The 19,420-nt window shown below is 34.6% G+C and overlaps 4 protein-coding genes across 7 annotated transcripts; 1 reads left to right on the top strand and 3 right to left on the bottom strand.

Moving 5' to 3' along the window:
• Positions 1-2,968: 2,968 nt before the first annotated feature.
• LOC106315908 (NEDD8-conjugating enzyme Ubc12) lies at positions 2,969-4,294 on the bottom strand. Of its 2 annotated transcripts, none has more exons than XM_013753750.1 (6): positions 4,192-4,294; positions 3,888-4,018; positions 3,649-3,757; positions 3,505-3,583; positions 3,315-3,431; positions 2,969-3,228 (listed from the first exon to the last, which is right to left on the bottom strand). In XM_013753750.1, the coding sequence occupies exons 2-6, from the start codon at positions 3,997-3,999 to the stop codon at positions 3,091-3,093; spliced, it is 555 nt and encodes a 184-aa protein (XP_013609204.1). In that variant the 5' UTR covers positions 4,000-4,018; positions 4,192-4,294; the 3' UTR covers positions 2,969-3,090. The 2 variants fall into 2 exon arrangements, with proteins under 2 accessions (XP_013609204.1, XP_013609203.1); XM_013753749.1 differs by having other exon boundaries at positions 3,888-4,021; positions 4,192-4,292.
• A 3,147-nt stretch (positions 4,295-7,441) lies between these two features.
• On the top strand, positions 7,442-9,525 carry LOC106313823 (UPF0496 protein At2g18630). 2 transcript variants are annotated; one of them, XM_013751740.1, is made up of 3 exons: positions 7,442-7,826; positions 8,085-9,245; positions 9,319-9,525. In XM_013751740.1, exons 2-3 carry the CDS (start codon positions 8,095-8,097, stop codon positions 9,335-9,337), a joined length of 1,170 nt encoding a protein of 389 aa, XP_013607194.1. In that variant the 5' UTR covers positions 7,442-7,826; positions 8,085-8,094; the 3' UTR covers positions 9,338-9,525. The 2 variants fall into 2 exon arrangements, with proteins under 2 accessions (XP_013607194.1, XP_013607195.1); XM_013751741.1 differs by lacking the exon at positions 7,442-7,826 and having other exon boundaries at positions 7,833-9,245.
• Positions 9,526-11,730: 2,205 nt separating this feature from the next.
• Positions 11,731-12,840, bottom strand: LOC106317267 (geranylgeranyl pyrophosphate synthase 4). Of its 2 annotated transcripts, XM_013755112.1 has the most exons (2): positions 12,691-12,840; positions 11,731-12,615 (listed from the first exon to the last, which is right to left on the bottom strand). In XM_013755112.1, exons 1-2 carry the CDS (start codon positions 12,838-12,840, stop codon positions 11,731-11,733), a joined length of 1,035 nt encoding a protein of 344 aa, XP_013610566.1. The 2 variants fall into 2 exon arrangements, with proteins under 2 accessions (XP_013610566.1, XP_013610565.1); XM_013755111.1 differs by having other exon boundaries at positions 11,731-12,840.
• A 3,158-nt stretch (positions 12,841-15,998) lies between these two features.
• LOC106316469 (putative RING-H2 finger protein ATL49) lies at positions 15,999-17,563 on the bottom strand. The gene has a single exon (XM_013754357.1). The coding sequence runs from the start codon at positions 17,445-17,447 to the stop codon at positions 16,203-16,205; it is 1,245 nt and encodes a 414-aa protein (XP_013609811.1). The 5' UTR covers positions 17,448-17,563; the 3' UTR covers positions 15,999-16,202.
• Positions 17,564-19,420: the final 1,857 nt, after the last annotated feature.

Raw genomic sequence — 19,420 nt, 5'->3', positions numbered from 1 at the left:
CATTCCTCATTCGTTTCATCTCACCAACTATTATTTATGAAGTCATCACGAGTGCTCCTGAGATCAATCTCATATCATAAGTAGACTATTTGACTATTTCCAAGTGATTGCGAACACAAAACTAGAACTCCCAGGTATATTATCATATTGCATCTGAGTTTATACTATGTTTCGTTATCATAACTGATATTTAAACTCGCAGACGTGGTTGGGAAAATCCAATCTGTCCAAGGCTCTGACCTTAGCAAAGACACAACTCGAGTCGTTATCCGTCTCCTCACTGATCTGTAAGAAACAATCAACACACAGTTCCTGAATTTCAAGAAAGACAGTGAGTTTATGCGAATCACGGTTCTCTTCCTTGATGAAAAGGTAAGTTAATCTTCTATTTATCACACTTATTTAATATAATTTTTTTTAATTGATTTCCTGATTCTTTGTTAAATAATATTATTTGCAGATTCTGTGATTCATGGGTTTATTCCCGCCGGACGTGCTAATCATTACATGCCATCTTTGAAAGCCGGTTCCATTGTGAAAGACGATCGTTTTGACGTTGCTGAGTGCTCAAGCATGTACAAGATAATTGATCATCCATTCCTCATTCGTTTCATCTCACCAACTATTATTTATGAAGTCATCACGAGTGCTCCTGAGATCAATCTCCGATCATAATTAGACTATTTGACAATTTCCAAGTGATTGCGAACACAAAACTAGAACTCCCAGGTATATTATCATATTGCATGTTTATAATATGTTTCGTTATCATAACTGATATTTAAACTCGTAGATGTGGTTGGGCAAATCCAATCTGTCCAAGGCTCTGACCTTAGCAAATACACAACTCGAGTCGTTATCCGTCTCCTCATTGATCCGTAAGAAACAATCAACACACAATTCCCTTTATATTATTATCTATATTGTACTAACATCAATAATCAAAAATATTTCCTACCCAAATTTTGTGGTCGTCTATTTATCTCCTTTACTTATCAAACTAATTTTACACAAACCTTTATTTTACAGCTTAAAAGAAACCACAACAACCCAAACAATTAAAACACCAAAAAATAGAATTCCAAAAAAGACGAATCATTAATGATCACCTCTTTTTTTTGTCTAATCTTAGAAACAAACTTCAAAACAAATATACCAAACCAATCACCTCAACTAAAAATCAACGACACATACATCGAGTCAGCTAAACAAATACAAACTACACGCCAGCTATTTAACAATTTACAAACTTACTTTCGCAACGACACATACATCGAGTCAGCTAAACAACTACAAACTACATGGCCAGCTATTTAAAAAATTTACAAACTTACTTTCGCAACGAAAAAGACGAAGACGACAATCAAGATCAGTGAAAATACTTAAACAAAAAAAGCAGAGTAAGTTATGAACTCTGATAAATACAACTAACAATGATTTTTGTTTACATATTACTCATCAAATAAAAGATAAACAAACACATCCACAACAGGAGATACAAGAGACAATCCTGACAGACACAAAGGCGGCAACAACAGCTCCACATGCTCACTCCTCTTGTCTTATAAAATTAGCTTACATGCCCAATGTCAACAGACCAATGCTATTGTCAATACATAAATTCGTTTAAAACTCGCTATTGTCTTCTTATGAGAAATACATAAATTCGTTTAAAACTCATTAAAACTCAAATACTCAGAACTGTCACTCATTTTATAGTTATTTCTACAAGTCTTCATGTATTTGTTTTAAAGGTCCGGTAAGACCAACAAGTTTAAAAATAAAATAAAAACATATAACAAACATAATAAGAATAATAAAAATTATTACTTAATACACATAACTTACACAACTAATCTGGAGAAAAAATATCCAGAAACAAAAGGTACTCTCAACAACTTTAATATAATTTATGTATTCTCAACAGTACAAGAAACAAATTAAAAGACAAACAAACAATAAGTCTCAGTGTCACAACAAACAACAACATGAACTATATCAATCACATTACTAACACAGTTTAGTCCTTCATAAGCGGAGAACAATGCATATACAGTTCATCATCACAACTCTAACTCTATAACAATAAAAAAAAAACTTGAAAAACAACTCAAAACGCAAAATTCACAACTACAATAACCCTAGCAAATATTGAGATGAAACAACAACTCTGTCCACAACTCCGCGCAAGCGCGGGGGCAATGCCCTTAGTACTTTAGTTCGGGAATGCGTTTTTTGTAAGATGGAAACAATTCTGCAACAAATAGTCAGTGAGTTCGAGCTCCATTTTGGATGGAATCGTGGGTGGCCATGAAAAAATGTAACCACATTACGAACAGTTTTTCAGGGAAACATACGGGCTCGGTGCCATGGAATGCAATGGTTTTCACAACAAATTGAGCAGTTTTAGGCAGATAAGTGAACATATTGCCATCTATGAGATAGAGAGATTTGTAGACATTATGTCAGGCTGGTTGATTTGCACACAATTCAGCATTTTCATGGGAGCTGTATTCTCCATTTTTCTTCTAAGAATAATCCCACAGTCCACCAACAGCTACTACTTTCCTGGTTACTAAAATTCTAATCTGGTCTCACCATAACTTTGTGTGGACCAGCAATTTAACTCTCCAATCTTAGCTGAGATTGCTCCTCCTAGAACAATAATGGACTATGCCCTTGATCGTGAACTCGAAGCATCCTTTGGTTGAGATAATGTCGAGAAAGTCTTCGGGTTTGGCACAAAATATAAAAAGACTTTAATCGTGAGGGTGACGTGTTATCCAAGGGGTTCATGTGAATGATGGCTGTCGCATTTGGATACTGTTGTCTTTGTTAAATCGTATCTTTAGTAAAGATGGGAAAACAGATACATCTCCAAGATTCAAGGGAAGCAGAGATGGTATGAGAGTATTATGCTTATTGGTTGGTTGGGTTAGTCTGCAATGCAAGCCTTGCATCACCGGTATTAGATGAAGTTTATTTATTATAATAATAAAACCGATCATAAAATGCCAAATGTACAAAAGAGCGAACACCAAGTCTCTAGAGAAGAAGAAAAGTGATTTGAAACAGAACCATATCATTGAACTAGATGCAGCGAGGGAATGAGGTTTGGCCAACAAAGCCACCATACATAGCCCTCTTGACATTAGCCTCAAACTGCTTGGGGTTATCCCTTAAAACAGCTGCTGCGTCATGGTTGAGAGGATCCTCATGATTGGGTTCCTGTGTGAAAGAAACAAAAAACACTCAAGTCCCCCCCACCAAGAAAGATGCAGAGTATCTATAAGTAAGGGAGAGATCCTTGTTACCGTGAAGAGATGGAAAAGACCGTAGATGACAGTGTTGATGTTGAGAACAGGCTTCCAGTCTTCACGCAAGATGTTCAGACAAACGTTTCCTTCTAAATCGATATTCGGATGGTACACCTACAAACGTATTCCTTTATAAGCAGATTACAAAAAGAATCAACAAACAAACATGTCAAGAGAGAAGCCTAACCTTGGTCTTGCACTTAACTTTTGGAGCTTCATGTGGATACACCGGAGAGACTTGGAACGTGAAAACAAATTTACCACCTCTGTTTGTTGGTAACAACGTATCGATTAGCAACCGAAAGGGAAGATTTTTAATAAAACTACTTACAGGTAATAACCATCGTCGGGTTTAATGGTGACTTCAAAGTTCATCAAGTCGTTCTTTCCATTGGGAAAAGAGATCGAACAAGACTTTGGCATATTCAGCTCTGTTATATCTGTATGCAACAACCATCAATTAGAACAAAAGCTTAACTAAGTTCTAACACTTTAAGAACCAAACACTCTACAGCTTTGTTTCAAAATCAGAACTTGAATTAGGTTGAGAGGAGGAAGAAAGAAAGAAACCTTTGTGAAGACGAAGTTCACCAGCAGATTGTTTCTTGGCAGAAGCTCCTCTTGCGTTGTTGTTCTTAGCTTCTTCCTTTTGCTTCTCCTTAACCTTGAACAACCCTATCATGATGACGCCTCTTCTTCTTCTTCTACGAATAAAAGAAGATATAAGGATTCGAATCATAACACCTTACAGATAAATCCCTAAAAGCCCAATTTTGAATCTTCCCAGGACGAATAAGCCGAACAAGATGATCGGAGGTTCCACAGAACTAGATAATCTAACTACAAGACGCGAAAGGGATTGAAGAGAGCTTACGAGTTCGGATCGAAACAATTAGGATCGAATCTTTGCCTCTCTCGCGATCGTAGCTTTCTCTCCCTTGGTTGTTGATTCAGAAGAACCCTTTCGGTGTAATTTTGAAACTACATGTAGCATTCCATCAACCTATTGGGCCTTCACAAAACCTAATGGGCTACGCGTCCCTTTGTTTCACTTCCAACTTTTTGTGTTTCAGAATTAATACATGTGGATGACTTGACTTGTATAAAGTAAAAACAATAAGATTGCATGTATGAGAAACTTCGTATACAATACATATCTCCGTACTATTATTTGCGAAATGATTTTTCGCAATCGAGCTCTTACGTTAAAATTTATAGCTGTTAAAATCGATGTTACCCTTAATGAATTTTTCTGTATTGAAAATAGAATATTAAGTGAATTTTAAGATTGATCTATTAATAATAAACGTAATGTACAAAGAAATATAGGCAAGAATGTGCAACTAAAAACATAAATAATAATTGGTTTAAAAACATAAATAATATTTTATCATTATAGTCTTTTAATTAGTAAAAAATGTATTAATAACGTAATTATAAAATGTTTATGCTTACATGCACGGCGAAACACCTAATGTTATATTGTAGTGTGAAAATAACTGAAATTAATCATTTGTGTGCTATGAAAAACAAATATCATATTTCTTATTATTAGTATAAAATAATGCAAGTTTTTTGTGATACTACAAAACATAAAATAAGTCAATCAAAAAGATCAAAATAATGTTTTATTAGAAAAACTGCATCTGAGACTATTTCACGAGGTGTAACGCTTAGTTCATTAAGTTCTTCTCTGTCTCTCGATGAGTTGATGAAAGTTGATGGTCATATTTTAGTGAAAGATGACTTGTCATCTAAAAGAGCAACGAACACTAATGTTGACAGAAGAAGTGTTGTACATGAAGAAAAAAAGAAGAAAGCTGCAGAAAGAAGAGAAATCTCTCAAGTTTGAAGGTGAGACTTGCATCCATAAATCCACACTGTTTTCTAATATAACTAATTGCTTATGCTGCCAGAGGAACATATTCTGGTGAAAGATGACTCACCATATGAGAAAGTAACAAACACTAAGATTGACAGAAGAAACACGCAGAGAGAGGCGCTAGCTCGAACCAAGAAAGAAGAAAACAGTATGAAGAAGAGAAAGCTCTCATGTGTGAAGGTGAGACTTGCGTCCATAAATCCACATTTTGAATTGTTAATAATTTTTTTTATAACTCTTTGCTTATACTGCTAATAAACATATGCTAGCTCGTGATAGATGACTTACCATCTAAAAAAGCAACAAACACCGAGGTTTGTCAAACAAAAGAAGAACGTCAAAAGAAGAAAAGGGAAGTGGAGAAGAAGATGAGACCTGAGGAAACCAAAGCTGATCCAAAAAACGAAGCAAAAGAACAAATAGTAAAAGACTACAAAGACAACAAACGTTTTGTTCCTTTACTTTGGTTTTGTGTTATTTTGTGATATTTTTCTAGTCATAGTTGCAGTTACAACAAAATTGTTTAACAGTCGTAAGGTATTTCTGAAAATAGTTAGGTTGCTAAATTGAGGTTGAATACATTGTAATACCTTTTAAGGTTAGTGTTTTTTGATGTGGCTTACAACTGGTCTCTAAGGCAATTGGTTGATGTGAAATGGTATTCTAAAAGACATGTGAATTCTCATGTTTTCAAACCTTTTTACTATATTTTGAGTTTTTGTTAGTCTTTACTTGAGGGCAAGTAAAATGTTCATATCTATAGAACTGATATATTAGTGTTTTTACTAGTTTGAAATCTATGTTTTGAGTTTGTTTATCGAGTGAAAATATGTATTTTAGAGTTTTTAGTTATTTATCAAATCCTTATAGGTTTAACGTCTACTTGGAACAACAAAGGTTGAATTGGATGAAAAATGAAGATGCGGAACTGTGCATATGCGTTATAAGTTTGACAACAAATGGAAGATTTCCTATCAATTGATAAAAGCTATATTGTGAAATCGTTGTCTGTGAAGTTGTTCATCGGTATTGCATATATTGCATATGTGGTAAGTAGTTGATCCTAATCATATCTAATAGAAACATAGATTATATGATGATATATTGACTATTTAACCAATGTTAAAAAAAAACTTTCTATTAGCAATAACTAACCAAGTTCATATTGATGGATGAAACAACCTCACCCCGAATAAAGATTATTGCAAGATTTTGATTCTCTGGCTTTCCCTCGCCCAACTTCAGAAGACCAGGTAGTAGTTTTGCATTGTTTTTTTTTTCTTTTTTCCTTTTTGGGTGTAACAGATTGATTGCAGTTCACTGGAATAAAGAATTAACCCGTCTCCCCCTCTTGTTGGCACCTATCCACGTATGCTAACATGACTTTATTTTTATTGAGATTAAACCTATGTTAAACTCCATATATTGTAAGATAGTATAATATTTTTATTTTATTTTTGTCGATCGGATAAATTCACATGATTTTTTTCTCAAGAATAATCAGAATTAGATATGGGTTTAAATACATCCAAAAATAGTATAAGAACCAAAATGCTGGAAGATAAAAAATCAGATTTGTATTGAATTAGTTAATATACTTTTTTTTTGTGGTCCATAAACAACATAATGGTATGGATGTCAAAAAAAAAACCGCATAATGGTATCTGAATCGTGTGTCGTATTGGATGGTTGTTGGTATGTTCAAACAAAAAGATTATAGAAAGTAATGTTTTTAGATTTTATTTAGTTGTTTATAAGGGGAGAAAACGTGAGGAGAAATCATTGAGAGTTCAATCATTCCTAGTCAATACGAAATTTCCAACCCATAGTTAATAAATCTATAAAATCATTTTGAAAAATTCTATAAGAAATAAAGATGTATTATTTAACTCTGTGACCAGATCAAAAGAAGAGAAAAAGAATAGAAATCACGGGGGCACATCTTCCAAAAAGATTTCGTACAAAAAGAGTTTTAATCTTTGTCTGCTTACTAGCTGAATACTCCCCTCTGTTAGTAAATATAAGATGTTTACGTATAAAAACATATATTAAAAAAACTATTTTTTTTCTATAAAATATCGTTAAAACTATAAATTAATGGTATTCAACCAATTAAAAAATAAACTATTAAAATATGATTAGATATACAGTTTTTAATAAAGTAAAAGTTACCTAAAAAAATGAAAACACTGTAACATCCAAATTCCGTAAAACATCTTAGTTAGAGGAAGTAAGTTTTTAGATTCTAGATGGGAAAATCGATGGGCCTCTACGGCTTCAGTTTTCAAGCCTCGACGACTGATTAATTTATCCGTTCAGACAACAAAGAAAAAAAAAAGGTAAAATTTTCAGTTTCTTCTTTAACTATCTTCTATGTACTTTCTTGGTTCTTTCTTGGTTTTTCCTTGCCATTGATCAGAAACTAGCCGAGAGAGAGAGAATAGTGCAAAGACTTTCTCACACACTGTCTAAAAAACCGCGTAAGAGAAATGGTCTTCCTCCTCAGATCTCTCCCTTTCACTTGAGATAAAACCCTGAAACTTTCCCGCATTTTCTTTCCCCTTCTTCTACAAATTCAAAGTAAACTCATCTGCTTGAATTACCAAAATCATCTGCAAAATTCCCAGGTAAAATCACTACTCTCACTTTGTTTTTTTTACTGCTTCGCTGCGATTTTATACTACCCTTGCGGTTAAAGTTTTCACCTTTATCTCTCTCTCTCTCTCTGCAATGTCGGTTCCAATGTTAGATTGCTCCGCAAGATTCGGTTAAAAGTTAGTTGCTTTAAGCTATAAATCAAATACCCACTTCGATCTTCTTCATTTTGCTCTCCTTCTCTTACAAGCTCAACAACATAGGTTTGGTTTCTAATTTTTAATTCATAGATTTCGAGAAATGATGGGAGGAAACCCATCCAAGAAGAAGCAAAACATTGAGTACGGTTCACCTACAACACCTGTACATATCAAGATCAACTCAGCTTACACAGAACACTTGACCTCTTACGAACGAGCTTGCACCGAAGACCCAAAGCTCGAGTCTTTCGACTCATCCCTTCACCAACGAACCAACCTCGTCATCAACAAGCTCGCAGCGTCATCAGGCGTAGAGATCAAATCTCTCTCCTTCGAATCCCTCAGAGAGGTGACGCAGTGCCTTTTGGACATGAACCAAGACGTGGTCAAAGTTATATTACAGGACAGAGATGACATATGGAGCAATCAAGACATGTTCTCTCTTGTCAACATGTACTTCGACAGCACCGCGAAGACCATGGACTTCTGCTCTGAGCTCGAGAGCTGTCTCAACAGGGCGAGGAGAAGCCAAGTGATTATAAAGTTTGCTGTCAAGCAGTTCGAGGAAGAGGATTACGAGAAGACGCTTGAGGAGCTCAAGAGGTTTACCTTAGCTGGCGATCCGTTTTCGAAAGAGTTCTTCGCTCTCTTCGATTCGGTGCATAGACATCAGGTTATGATGCTCGAGGAGCTTCATAGGCTAAAGAGGAGGCTCGATAAGAAGCTCAAGAGCGTCAAAACGTGGAGACGAGTTTCCAACGTGGTGTTTGTGACCGCGTTTGTCTCTGTGCTCATCTTCTCGGTGGTCGCAGCCGCTGTGGCTGCGCCGCCTGTAGTGGCGGCTTTGGCCGGCGCGTTGACTGTTCCGGTGGGGTCTGTTGGGAAGTGGTGCAACTCTCTTTGGGAAAAGTATGAGAAAGTGGTTAGAGGGCAGAAGGAGATCGTTACGTCGATTAGAATCGGGACGTACGTGTCGGTTAGAGAGATGGATAATATAAGCGTGCTTGTGCGTAGAGTGGAAGTGGAGTTTGGGTCTTTGTTGAAGAACGCTGAGTTTGCGGTTAGCGATGAGAGAGTGGTGAGGCTTGCTATAGATGAGATCAAGAAGAAGCTTGATGTGTTTACTGAAACCATTGAAGAGCTTGGGAAGCATGCGAGTAAGTATTGTAGCGATGTGACGAAGGCGAGGACTGTGATTCTGCAGAGGATAATCAGATACCCTACTGGTTCAACCACCGAAGAAGCTGCTTGGTGAGATACCTACACCTTAAACTAAACTTAATTGCTTCATGGTTATTTGAATAAAGTTTTAAACATTGATCAGGACCGAAATGTTGTCGTGAGAAGGTGGATTTCAGATTAGTTGCTGTCTTTGAAGATTGTTGATTTGTTTTGTTTAGCACAAGTATTATTATGAATAGCTAAAGAGAAGTTATCAAAGTAAAAATGGATATTTTACTTAATGTTATTAGTTGCCCTGATGTAACCTTTGCACAATGCATTAACTAAACTTGGTGGAAGATTTTATGCGATTGATTTATATATGTTTGTTAATGTCTGTGCTTTTGAAGGATTCATAAGCTGGATCCTTACAGAATTAATTAACCAGCTAATATTAATAAGAATCAAGACGTGAAGAGTTAGATGATGAAAGGCGATGGAGAATAATAAGTTATAAAGCATTACAAACTCTGTTTTAGAAGTCAATCGACTTGTTTTGGTCGATGTGATGATTGGTCTTATTCAACCAGTTGACTGATTAATCAAAAGACCAGTCACCTTGGTTCGTTCTACTTTAGGCTTTTTTTTTTTAATTCTTATGAATTTTTTTTTTTTTTTTGTGTTCAATCTTATGAATTTATTTCTTTGATCATTTATACAAGAAACTACTTGGTTTTCTCCTTTTTGTCCACATTATATTTTGGTTTATTTCAGTCTACTGCAAAATCACAGCTTAACATCTTGCCCATTTGTTACTCAAGTGGGTTAAATGGTCTCTAAAGTTGGCTAGAACGTGTCTGATTTTATGCTTTAGCATGAGCCTTGGACCATGAAAATATAAAGCCTTTTCTATGTATTCATATAATAGTTTTCTTAGATGTTTTGTTCAACCACATAATGTCCTTGACCAGAAAAAAAATGTCAAGCATGTTAATTGTTGTCTTGTTGAGACCAAATTAATTATATCAAATCTGCATCACATATGTGGCATGAAAGTACCACCAACTCATCAATCCAACATAGACGGAGAAGTCATCATTGTTTCAAGAGATCCATTGAGCTGCGATGGGGGAGTCCACAAACTACTCAACTCAGTTGATTAATGTCATAACTTAGATATCATAGAGGTTTCAGAAAAAAAAATAGTCGTGTTCTTTCCTCTTGTTGCTAAAGCCATCTTTCACATCTATCACAAGCACTACAACAAGAGATGCACCTATCTTATTAAAGTAGAAATACTTTAAACTTTTGTTTGGCAACATAGATAACAATTTAAAAAATAGTGTTGTTTGAAAACACGTATAACAGTAAATTAGGAAAAAAAATAATGGACTTATACTATTTAAAAATTGAAAGTCCATTACATTATATTAAAAAGTAATGAGTTTATGTTACTTGACATACATATTCAAATCAAAATAATAATTTAAAATTGATTTATATCAAAAATTCATTCAAAAATATACATATATTCAAAATTTGATTTTTACTAACATATTTTTCAATAACCGTTATAAAAATGTTTTCAATATATATAAGAAAAATACAATACAAAGCTCAATTTAAACACCAACTTAAATTATGGTTTCTATATTTCACATTGAAATTTAAAAGTATAATATATGTGATTATTTATATGATTGTATTATTAATTATAAGAAAACTTATTTGATGGTACATATAAAAGACAATTAATTATATTATAACACATATTTTTATAACTTATAATGACACATATATAGGATATATAATAGTGATTAGGGGTGGGCCTTCATGTTCGTTTTCGGGTCTGTTTGGGATTTCGTGTTCGGTTCAGATTTTTTAGGATTCGGTTCGGATTTGGATAACCAATTTAAACTGGTTTGGTTTAAATATTTGGATAGAGAATTAATAATTATTTAAGTATTTTTGGAGTTTTGAGTATATTTTAACTATTTTAGATATTTACATTTGATTATTTGTATATATTTTCAAGTATTTAAACGAACTTAAAAGTATCATATATATTCTTATGTTTTTATATACATTAAATCTAAAAATAATTAATATATATAAGTATATAAATCTATTTTTGATACCCAAAATACTCTGGTTCGGATCGGATTAGGTTTGAGTTCTTCAAATACCAAAATTTTGAATAATTCAGATATTTAATCGATTTCGGTTCGGATTTGGTACTACTTATTCGGATTGGGATCGGTTCGATTCTTCGAATTCGAGTTTTTTGCTCAACCTCAAATAGTGACATAAAAAACAAATAGCATCATATTTTTTTTAAAATACATCCGCGCGGATGCGCAGATCAAAATCTAGTACTATTTCATCTTGAACAATAACTCTAATTTAACTTTCCAATTAACCAATTTATTTTATGTAATTTTACAAGAGAACAAATATCTATTTAAGTCCCAATCAAACAGCTAATTTTACCCGTTTTCACAATTGTATATTTTGATTTAAATAATTTAACATCTCCACAACAAAAAGTATCTGATTATCCTTTCAGCATGCAATATCAGTTATTTCTGTTGGCAATGAAGTCAGCAAGAGCTACCAAGGGTTTGGCTTTGTCTGAATCAAACCCTTTAAGATGTTCCCTCGCCTCTTTCTTCAGCCTCTTAACAAACTCTTTACTTTCCTCAAGTCCCAACACTTTCGGATACGTCAGCTTTCCGGCCACCTGATCTTTCCCGGCGGTCTTCCCCAGCTCCTCCGACGACTTAGTCCCATCCAAAATATCATCAACCACCTGAAACAACAACCCAATACACCTCGCGAACCTCCTCACCTTCTCAACCTCTTCCTCCGAACCACCTCCAATAACCGCTCCGATAACCGCCGAAGCCTCAAGCAGCGAACCGGTTTTATGAACGTGAATAAACTCAAGCTCCTTCAACCCGACGTCGTTTTGATCCAAACCTTCGCTGCTCAAATCCATCGCTTGTCCCGCCACGAGCCCTTTCGTCCCTATAGACTTCGCCAGTTCTTTAACCGCTCTAACCATTCTCTCAGGCGACACGTCAGCTTCCGTCAAATGCTCGAAGGCCAGAGCTAGGAGCGCGCCGCCGGAGAGAATCGCGACGCTTTCTCCGAAGACTTTGTGCGTCGTGGGCTTACCTCGCCGGAGGTCGTCGTTGTCCATGCAAGGAAGATCGTCTTTGATGAGTGACATCGTGTGAATCATCTCGACCGCGCAAGCCGCCGGAACCGCCGAACGCTCTTCCCCTCCGACTAGCTCGCAGGCCGCGAGGCAGAGTATTGGTCTGACGCGTTTGCCGCCGGCGAGGATCGCGTAGCGCATTGCCTTGTGGATGTTGAGAGGCTCGACGAGTGGGATGGCTTTGTCTAGCGCTCTGTTTATTGACTCTGCTTTGGTTTTCATGTAAGGTTTGAAGTCGAACTCGGAATCGTCTTCGTTGTTCTCTACTTGGGTTGATGTATCGAGAAACTCATGGACATCTTGTCTGGCGAAAACGGCGGCTGCGGCGGGATGCTTGAACGGGAGGTGGAGGAAACGGGTTAGTCGCCGCGTATTTGCCGGACTCAGCCGTTGTTTTAGAGTTTGAAACACGAAGTTTAGAGATAGGAAGAGTAAGAGATAGAGAATGGTAGTTTGAGCTTCCATTTGAACAATGTGTGATGTTTGAATGATCTTTGTTGGCTCTTGTTCTTTATAATAACTTATTTGGTCGTGAAGCACTAGCTGAAACAAAAAAAAAAGGTCAACGGCAAAGCACGTCGTGGGATCATTGTTTCGGCATTGATTCGTAATACAGTATCAGTTTGGTTCAAACCGTATGGATTGAGGTTTGGTTTAAATGCGTGAATAGTTTGTTTTAAGAAATGCCAAACTGAACCGGAATCAAATCGTTAGAAAAACCAAACCGGAATGCTTGAGGCTGATTGGTATCTCTGTTATGACGCCTACTGAGTCGTTGCATATACAGAAGAAACGTGTGTCATATTTAAATGAAGAAGGAAACATCACAGCCTCCCTGGTTTAAATCAAACTTGAACGTTTTGGTTTTGTCTTCATGTGTGGTTTTTTATCGTTCTCTCATTTGTCTTAGTGGAGAATTTAATGATTTGTAAGAGAGATTCAATCAACACATAGTGGCGTAATGTTAGTCATGTTTTCTGTATAACTTTTTCGATTTTTTAATAGAAAGAACTTACCAACGACTCAAACTTGATCCTAACGTATTCTTTATAGTATCATCTTCATGTCGTAAGCCCATATAATATTCAAAATGAAAATGTGGGTATGTTATTGGTTGTAAAAATTGCTTCATTTTATTATTTTTGGGGGTAATTTCATCTTGTTTTTCACCACCCACATGTAATTTCATCTTATTTTTGGGGGTAACTTCAGGTCAAAGTAAGATTTAAATTTTATATACAACCGTGTGCCCGAAGCAAACAAAAAGGTCAAACAAACCCACATGTGACCTGTAAATTTGTTATTGTCGTAATCAAACCATACAGTTTTCCTAACTAGAGAAATAACAAACGAACAAAATATGGAGACTAGAGAGCAAAGGTTTTTGAAGCAAACGTAGTATGTGGCCATAAGCCATTCACTGCGTTTGATAGGGCTTAAAAGCCGCAAAAGTGCTTTTGAAGTTATGCAAAATATGACTTTATTTTCTTTTTGTCACCGCAAAAAAGCCGCAAATTTTACATGCTCGCTTGTGTTTAATAGTTAGTTGTATGCAGTGTTAGAAAGTGGAAGTGAAAGTGAAAGATGACCAAATCAACTACATCAAGAGATGAGTTCTTCAAAAACTCGTGAAAGTCCATGAATACGCATGATATTATAATTCCAATAGACCAAGACTGATGCATTAAACAGATTATCCGAACCCGAACCCGTAAAGATCTGAACTGAAACCGAACCGAAATTTCTAAATACCCGAATGGGGCCAAAATATTTAACCCCGAAAACCTGAAACCCCAATAGACTCAAATACACTCTCATATACACCAAGAAATGAAAATCATAACAGAAATAAAAAACGTAAAAAAAAACTAATCTCATAAATAACTGAATAATTCTTATATCTCTAAAACCAAAAAACCTAAAACCTAAAGAATTGAACCAAAACTGAACTAAAAACTGAACAACCAACATATGTTAACATATAAATTTATAAAACAAAATTACACACAAAAATTTAAATATTTTATAAAATGTGTATCTGCATACCTTATTTTATATTCAAAATATTATTTTAAAAGTTAAAATATATCCTAGTTTAAACTTGACAAAAGCGACTAGTGGGCATACAACCCTTCTCTTCCCGTGACATTTATTAGTTTCATCAATTAATGCAAAAGACTTCTAGCGAATCGAAATTATAACACATATATACATGACTATCCATGTATATTAATCGAGAAGCATTACGATTTCTTTTTGTAGCCACGTGTCATGATTTTTAGAATTATTAGAGAAATATGTCGGTCCATCTAATTATATAATAAGCTTTTATTAAACTAACCATAATTCATTATTAATTTTTTTTATTTCTTTAAATAAAAATTACAGAATTGTTTGATGTGGCTAAAATATATATAAAAATTAATGTTTTCGAATAATAAAGATTTGATAAAAATTAGTGTATCTTCTATCATATTTGTTTAATTTTAAATTATTAAAATAATTAAACAACCACATTAGCCACATAATAAAATTTAGATTTTTCTGTATATGCTATATTTTGATTTTTTTTAAAACGACTATAAATTACTAAAACTATTAAAAATCTCACATTCAAATTTTGTGATCCATAATTTAAATTTTTTGTTATGAAAAAATACAAATGATTGCAAAATCATATAAGTAACAAATTTAATTTAACTATATTAAGATTAAAAGATATATATATATATATCGTTTTAAATTAAACTGTATACCATATAAAATACATAAATATTTTATTTTTGAAATTTATTTTGAACAATTTTTTTGATAAAAATTTTGGACAAATATTGACAACTTAATTTTTAAAAAATTATAAATTACTAAAGCTATTAATCCCACAATGAAAATTTTGTTATCAGTAATTTAATTTTTTTGCTATAAAAGATATAAATGATAAAAAAAACATATGAGTATAAATCATCGTTTTATAGACATTAATATTAAAAATGTACAATGTATGCTAATATCATTTAAATTTAATATTATATCCTATCAAATAGAAAAAAAATATTGTTTGGATTAATAAAATTGATTTATATGTTCGCACCAATTTAGTTATATATGTAATATTTACCGATTTTTAATTATTCAATATATAATTATTATTTCATAATATGTAAAAACATATAATACATAAAATAATTTATATATATAATGTTCATTCTGCGCAAGACGCGGATCTTAATCTAGTTCAAATTATAAAAGTTCAAATTATAACACATACATATACATATATATTTTCATATATATTACTTACATGAGTATTCAAATGTTTATTACCCATATAGACACATTACATGTGTGATAAAAATTGGTACATATCCCATATCTCAATTAAAATGCAGCTGTCTACCAACAAACGCACTTGTTATTTATGCTATAAATTCTAAAACAAATTCATAGATGATACGTCAGTTGCGTGCCTCTGATGATAAAAATATTTAGAAAACAAATTCATGCAGATGGAACACTTAATCTTGAATTTGGTAAAAATATTTTAGTAAGCTATTGATAAACAGAATGAATCTACTTTAGTCATCAAAGTAGCTTCTTTCACATTCTTGTCTTCCATGTTATTAGAAACAAATAATAAAAATTAAAACAATAATTGAAATGTCTGCAATACAGACCCACCAAATTCTCAATGTGCCTAAGAAGTAAGATCCCTACATATATTAATTAATCTCCCACTATTCATCTACTCTCTTTTTTTTTTTTTGAATACCAATGTTCATCTACTCTCTCTCTAATGAAACACAAACAATTGTAGAAAAAGTCAAAAACTAGACATGGGATGTTGAAGGATGAACAACCTTGTTTTGTCTCCCTGCAAGCCAAAGCATGGTCCTCCTAGCAAAAGATGGCGTTTTCGTCTCCAAAGATTCCGAATTTTCGCTCTTTTGATTCTCTTCATCGATCCCACTCTTCATCTCTGGAGGATTGCTTTGGTTTGGAAATTGGATTGAAAAGGAAGACAGTGAAGAACATTCTTGATCTCTAACACTAGTAACCTTTTGCTTCTCCTTTTTCCCCCTTAGCCAAATTTTCGACAAAGAAAAGCTCTCTCTTTCCACAACACTTTTCCCAATTCCCTTAACCCTAGTATCAAAACCGCATTCCGACATAACTGCTCTACGGCCAGACAAGCGAATGTCTTTGTCGGATTGTTTCTTGGTCGTAACGTGGACCTTAAGTGTAGCTTCTTGGTCCATAATATACTCAAATGATCCCATTGAAAAACACCTCCTTACATCTAAATTGCTATTACCACTAATACTATTCTTATTGTTACTTCCTTCACCAACATGATCCATGTTCCTAAACTTCCCTAGCTTAACTTCTAAAGGAACAACATTTCCATGTACACCATCCAATTCACCATCCGGGTCGCATGGTGTACGACCCGACCCGAAATGGGTCGTCCCAAGATCATTAGCCTCAGGAACAGGAACCATGTCTCTACCACTCGCGGACTCAAGAACAAGGAGATATGGACTATGATGTGGTGAGAAATCAGAGAGAAGGAGATTGGATCTGCAAAGTGGACAAGTAGAGTGAGAGAGAAGCCACGTGTCTATACAGTCAACGTGAAAGGCGTGGCTGCATTTAGGCAAGAGTCTGAGTTTGTCATCTGCTTCGAACTCGCAGAGACAAACGGGACAATCGAAAGGTGAGATCTTGAGGCCGGTGATGGATTTGTAATGAAAAACAGGTAACGTGTCGATTAAAGACTGGTCAACGCCGTAATCGTGGAGGTGGAAAAGTTGGTGAAGCTGGCCTTGAAGAGCTGTGGCGCTGCTGTTGTCAAAGTAATCTTCTCTGTTTTGGGTTGATGGCATGAGGAGGAACTTGACGAGGATGTGGATGAGACCGGAGATGAAGAAGATGATGGAGAGGATTATGATTATTAGGAGGATGTCTGGGCTGACTTTGCTGGCTAAGTCGAAGCTTGTGTTTGGTTTCTGAGGTATAACTTGTGGTGATGATGAAGGGGATATCAAGCTCATGTTTTCCTGAGAAAATGTCATGAGAGAGATGGAAGAACTTACCAAGAGTCAAGCGTTGTGGTTGGTTTTCTTGAAACTGAGAGAAGAGATGAGAAAACTTTGAGCTCGAAGTGTTTTGAAATTAATGAGACAGTGGTGATTATGAGAATCACAGGTTGGACCATTGATGGTGACAGATGAGGTTTTTTCTTATTTTTTCATTTTCTATTTTTTTTACACCCAAGAAGAGTCTAGTCTTTGAAATCATTTTTAAAATTCCAGAAAATTTTGATCAAAAAAATAAAAATTATTCCAGAAATTAATGGGATTTGGATCTTAGTATTTTATTACCTAAAGAAATGGGAAGTCAACGATACATTTCTTTAAATAAACAGACTGATAATACCACTTTCCTTCATGAATCATAAATGATAATATTTTATGATTTTAACCATGTTAAAGCCAACGGGACAAACAATATAAATGTAGAATCCATAAGAATAAACCAATTTTTCTGACAGCTTAACCTTTGTTTTGATGTAATAAACCTAGTTTGAATTCAAAATACCATTAAGATTGAAAATGACTAGACATAAGGGAATATTTCAAACTATCATTAAAATTTGGGAATGGGCTATTCATGCTGAAATAATATACAACCAAATCATCTAGGGGATGACCACAATGTCATCTTGAAATTTTGCCAAAGATATACGTCCCACTATGCGCTTTTTAGAGTGAGAAATATGAGTAATGTTATAATAGTGTGGAATATTTGGTTGTAGGGTTGTTTCGCCAAATGGGAGTGTGTGTTCTGGTGGAACAACTTGAATTGTATAACATAAGAATTTGTTATTTGGGGAGATGAAGAATGGTGTCGCACTATATTTGGGTCACTGGGTGTGCATCTATCATGCATGAAAGAGTGACCTTAAGGAGTTTTCTCCCAAATATTATGTGATGCCGAAGTTAGACATCGATTGAGGATGATAACTTTTTGGTTTCAAGTGAGTAGTTTCGTTTGTAGATCCATATGTTTATGAGTGTAATGTAAGCGAGATAAGGTGGGTAAGAACTCTGTTCTTAGTTTTCCTTTGTGTAATTCTAGATTAAGAATCCACTTACTTCTTCTAAGGCTCTTCTTCCTTGTTTTATAGTTGAAAAAGTTTGGTGAAGTCAGAAGTGATTTTCTTCCTTACTTTGTCAAAACCCCCTAGTTTGGTGTAAAGAGTTTTTTTTTATTCATTCACAAAGAAGACCTAGGCTTTTTATACACACATTGGCCCTATACAAAATTTGGCAATTGCCTAGACTTATGTAATTAACCAATATATAAATCAGTCCATAACACTCTCAATATCTCTCCTAAAAAGTTGGAGTGTGTAAATCACAATATCCAACTTACAAATAAAAGCTCTAAACTCCTTGCATCCAAGAGTCTTAGACATAACATCTGCTATTTGAGTCGTGGAAACATGTTTAGGAGCAATCACACCTCGTATAATCTCATCACTTATGAAATGGCATTCATTGCCAACATGTTTGTCCGCTCGTGAAACATTGAGTTATTACTAAGATGAATAGCCGAGAGACTATCGCAATGAAGAGGAACAAAAGTAGAACAGTCCATGTCTAGTGTGTCGAGAGGGCCACACAGCCAAATAATCTCACTTACAGTATCTGCATCGAACGATATTCAGCCTCTACATGGGAGCGTGACAGAACACATGTTTTTGTGTTTTTCATGACACCGGAGAACCACCAAACTGAATAAACCATGTTGTCATAAAGTGAATAGTTAAAGGGCATGCGGTACAATCATAGTCGTACGAAATGAGACAGAATATTAAAAGCAAAATGAAAGGTTTCAACTTATCCAAGGAATCTCTTTCTTGGCCTTTGTATTTGAGAGAGAGCTATGCTTAGGGTCAGTTTCTTCAGTAAACTGATTTGGAAAGTGGGAAGTTGACTTTAGGTGAGTAAGTACCGTATGAAATTTAGAAAACTTTCATATC

Source organism: Brassica oleracea, chromosome C9, assembly GCF_000695525.1.
Source record: "Brassica oleracea var. oleracea cultivar TO1000 chromosome C9, BOL, whole genome shotgun sequence".
Lineage (NCBI taxonomy): Eukaryota > Viridiplantae > Streptophyta > Magnoliopsida > Brassicales > Brassicaceae > Brassica > Brassica oleracea.
Note: the sequence above shows the minus strand (reverse complement) of the source record. Positions and strands in the feature narration are given on the sequence as shown.

Bases quoted from the DNA above. Each gene is read 5' to 3' on its own strand.
- LOC106315908 (XM_013753750.1), bottom strand. From the start codon at position 3,999: ATGATAGGGTTGTTCAAGGTTAAGGAGAAGCAAAAGGAAGAAGCTAAG. The intron at 3,758-3,887 runs GTTTCTTTCTTT...TGTTGCATACAG, and splicing joins TGAACTTCGTCTTCACAAAG to ATATAACAGAGCTGAATATG. The intron at 3,229-3,314 runs GTAACAAGGATC...TCTTTCACACAG, and splicing joins GTCTTTTCCATCTCTTCACG to GAACCCAATCATGAGGATCC.
- LOC106313823 (XM_013751740.1), top strand. From the start codon at position 8,095: ATGATGGGAGGAAACCCATCCAAGAAGAAGCAAAACATTGAGTACGGT.
- LOC106317267 (XM_013755111.1), bottom strand. From the start codon at position 12,840: ATGGAAGCTCAAACTACCATTCTCTATCTCTTACTCTTCCTATCTCTA.
- LOC106316469 (XM_013754357.1), bottom strand. From the start codon at position 17,447: ATGACATTTTCTCAGGAAAACATGAGCTTGATATCCCCTTCATCATCA.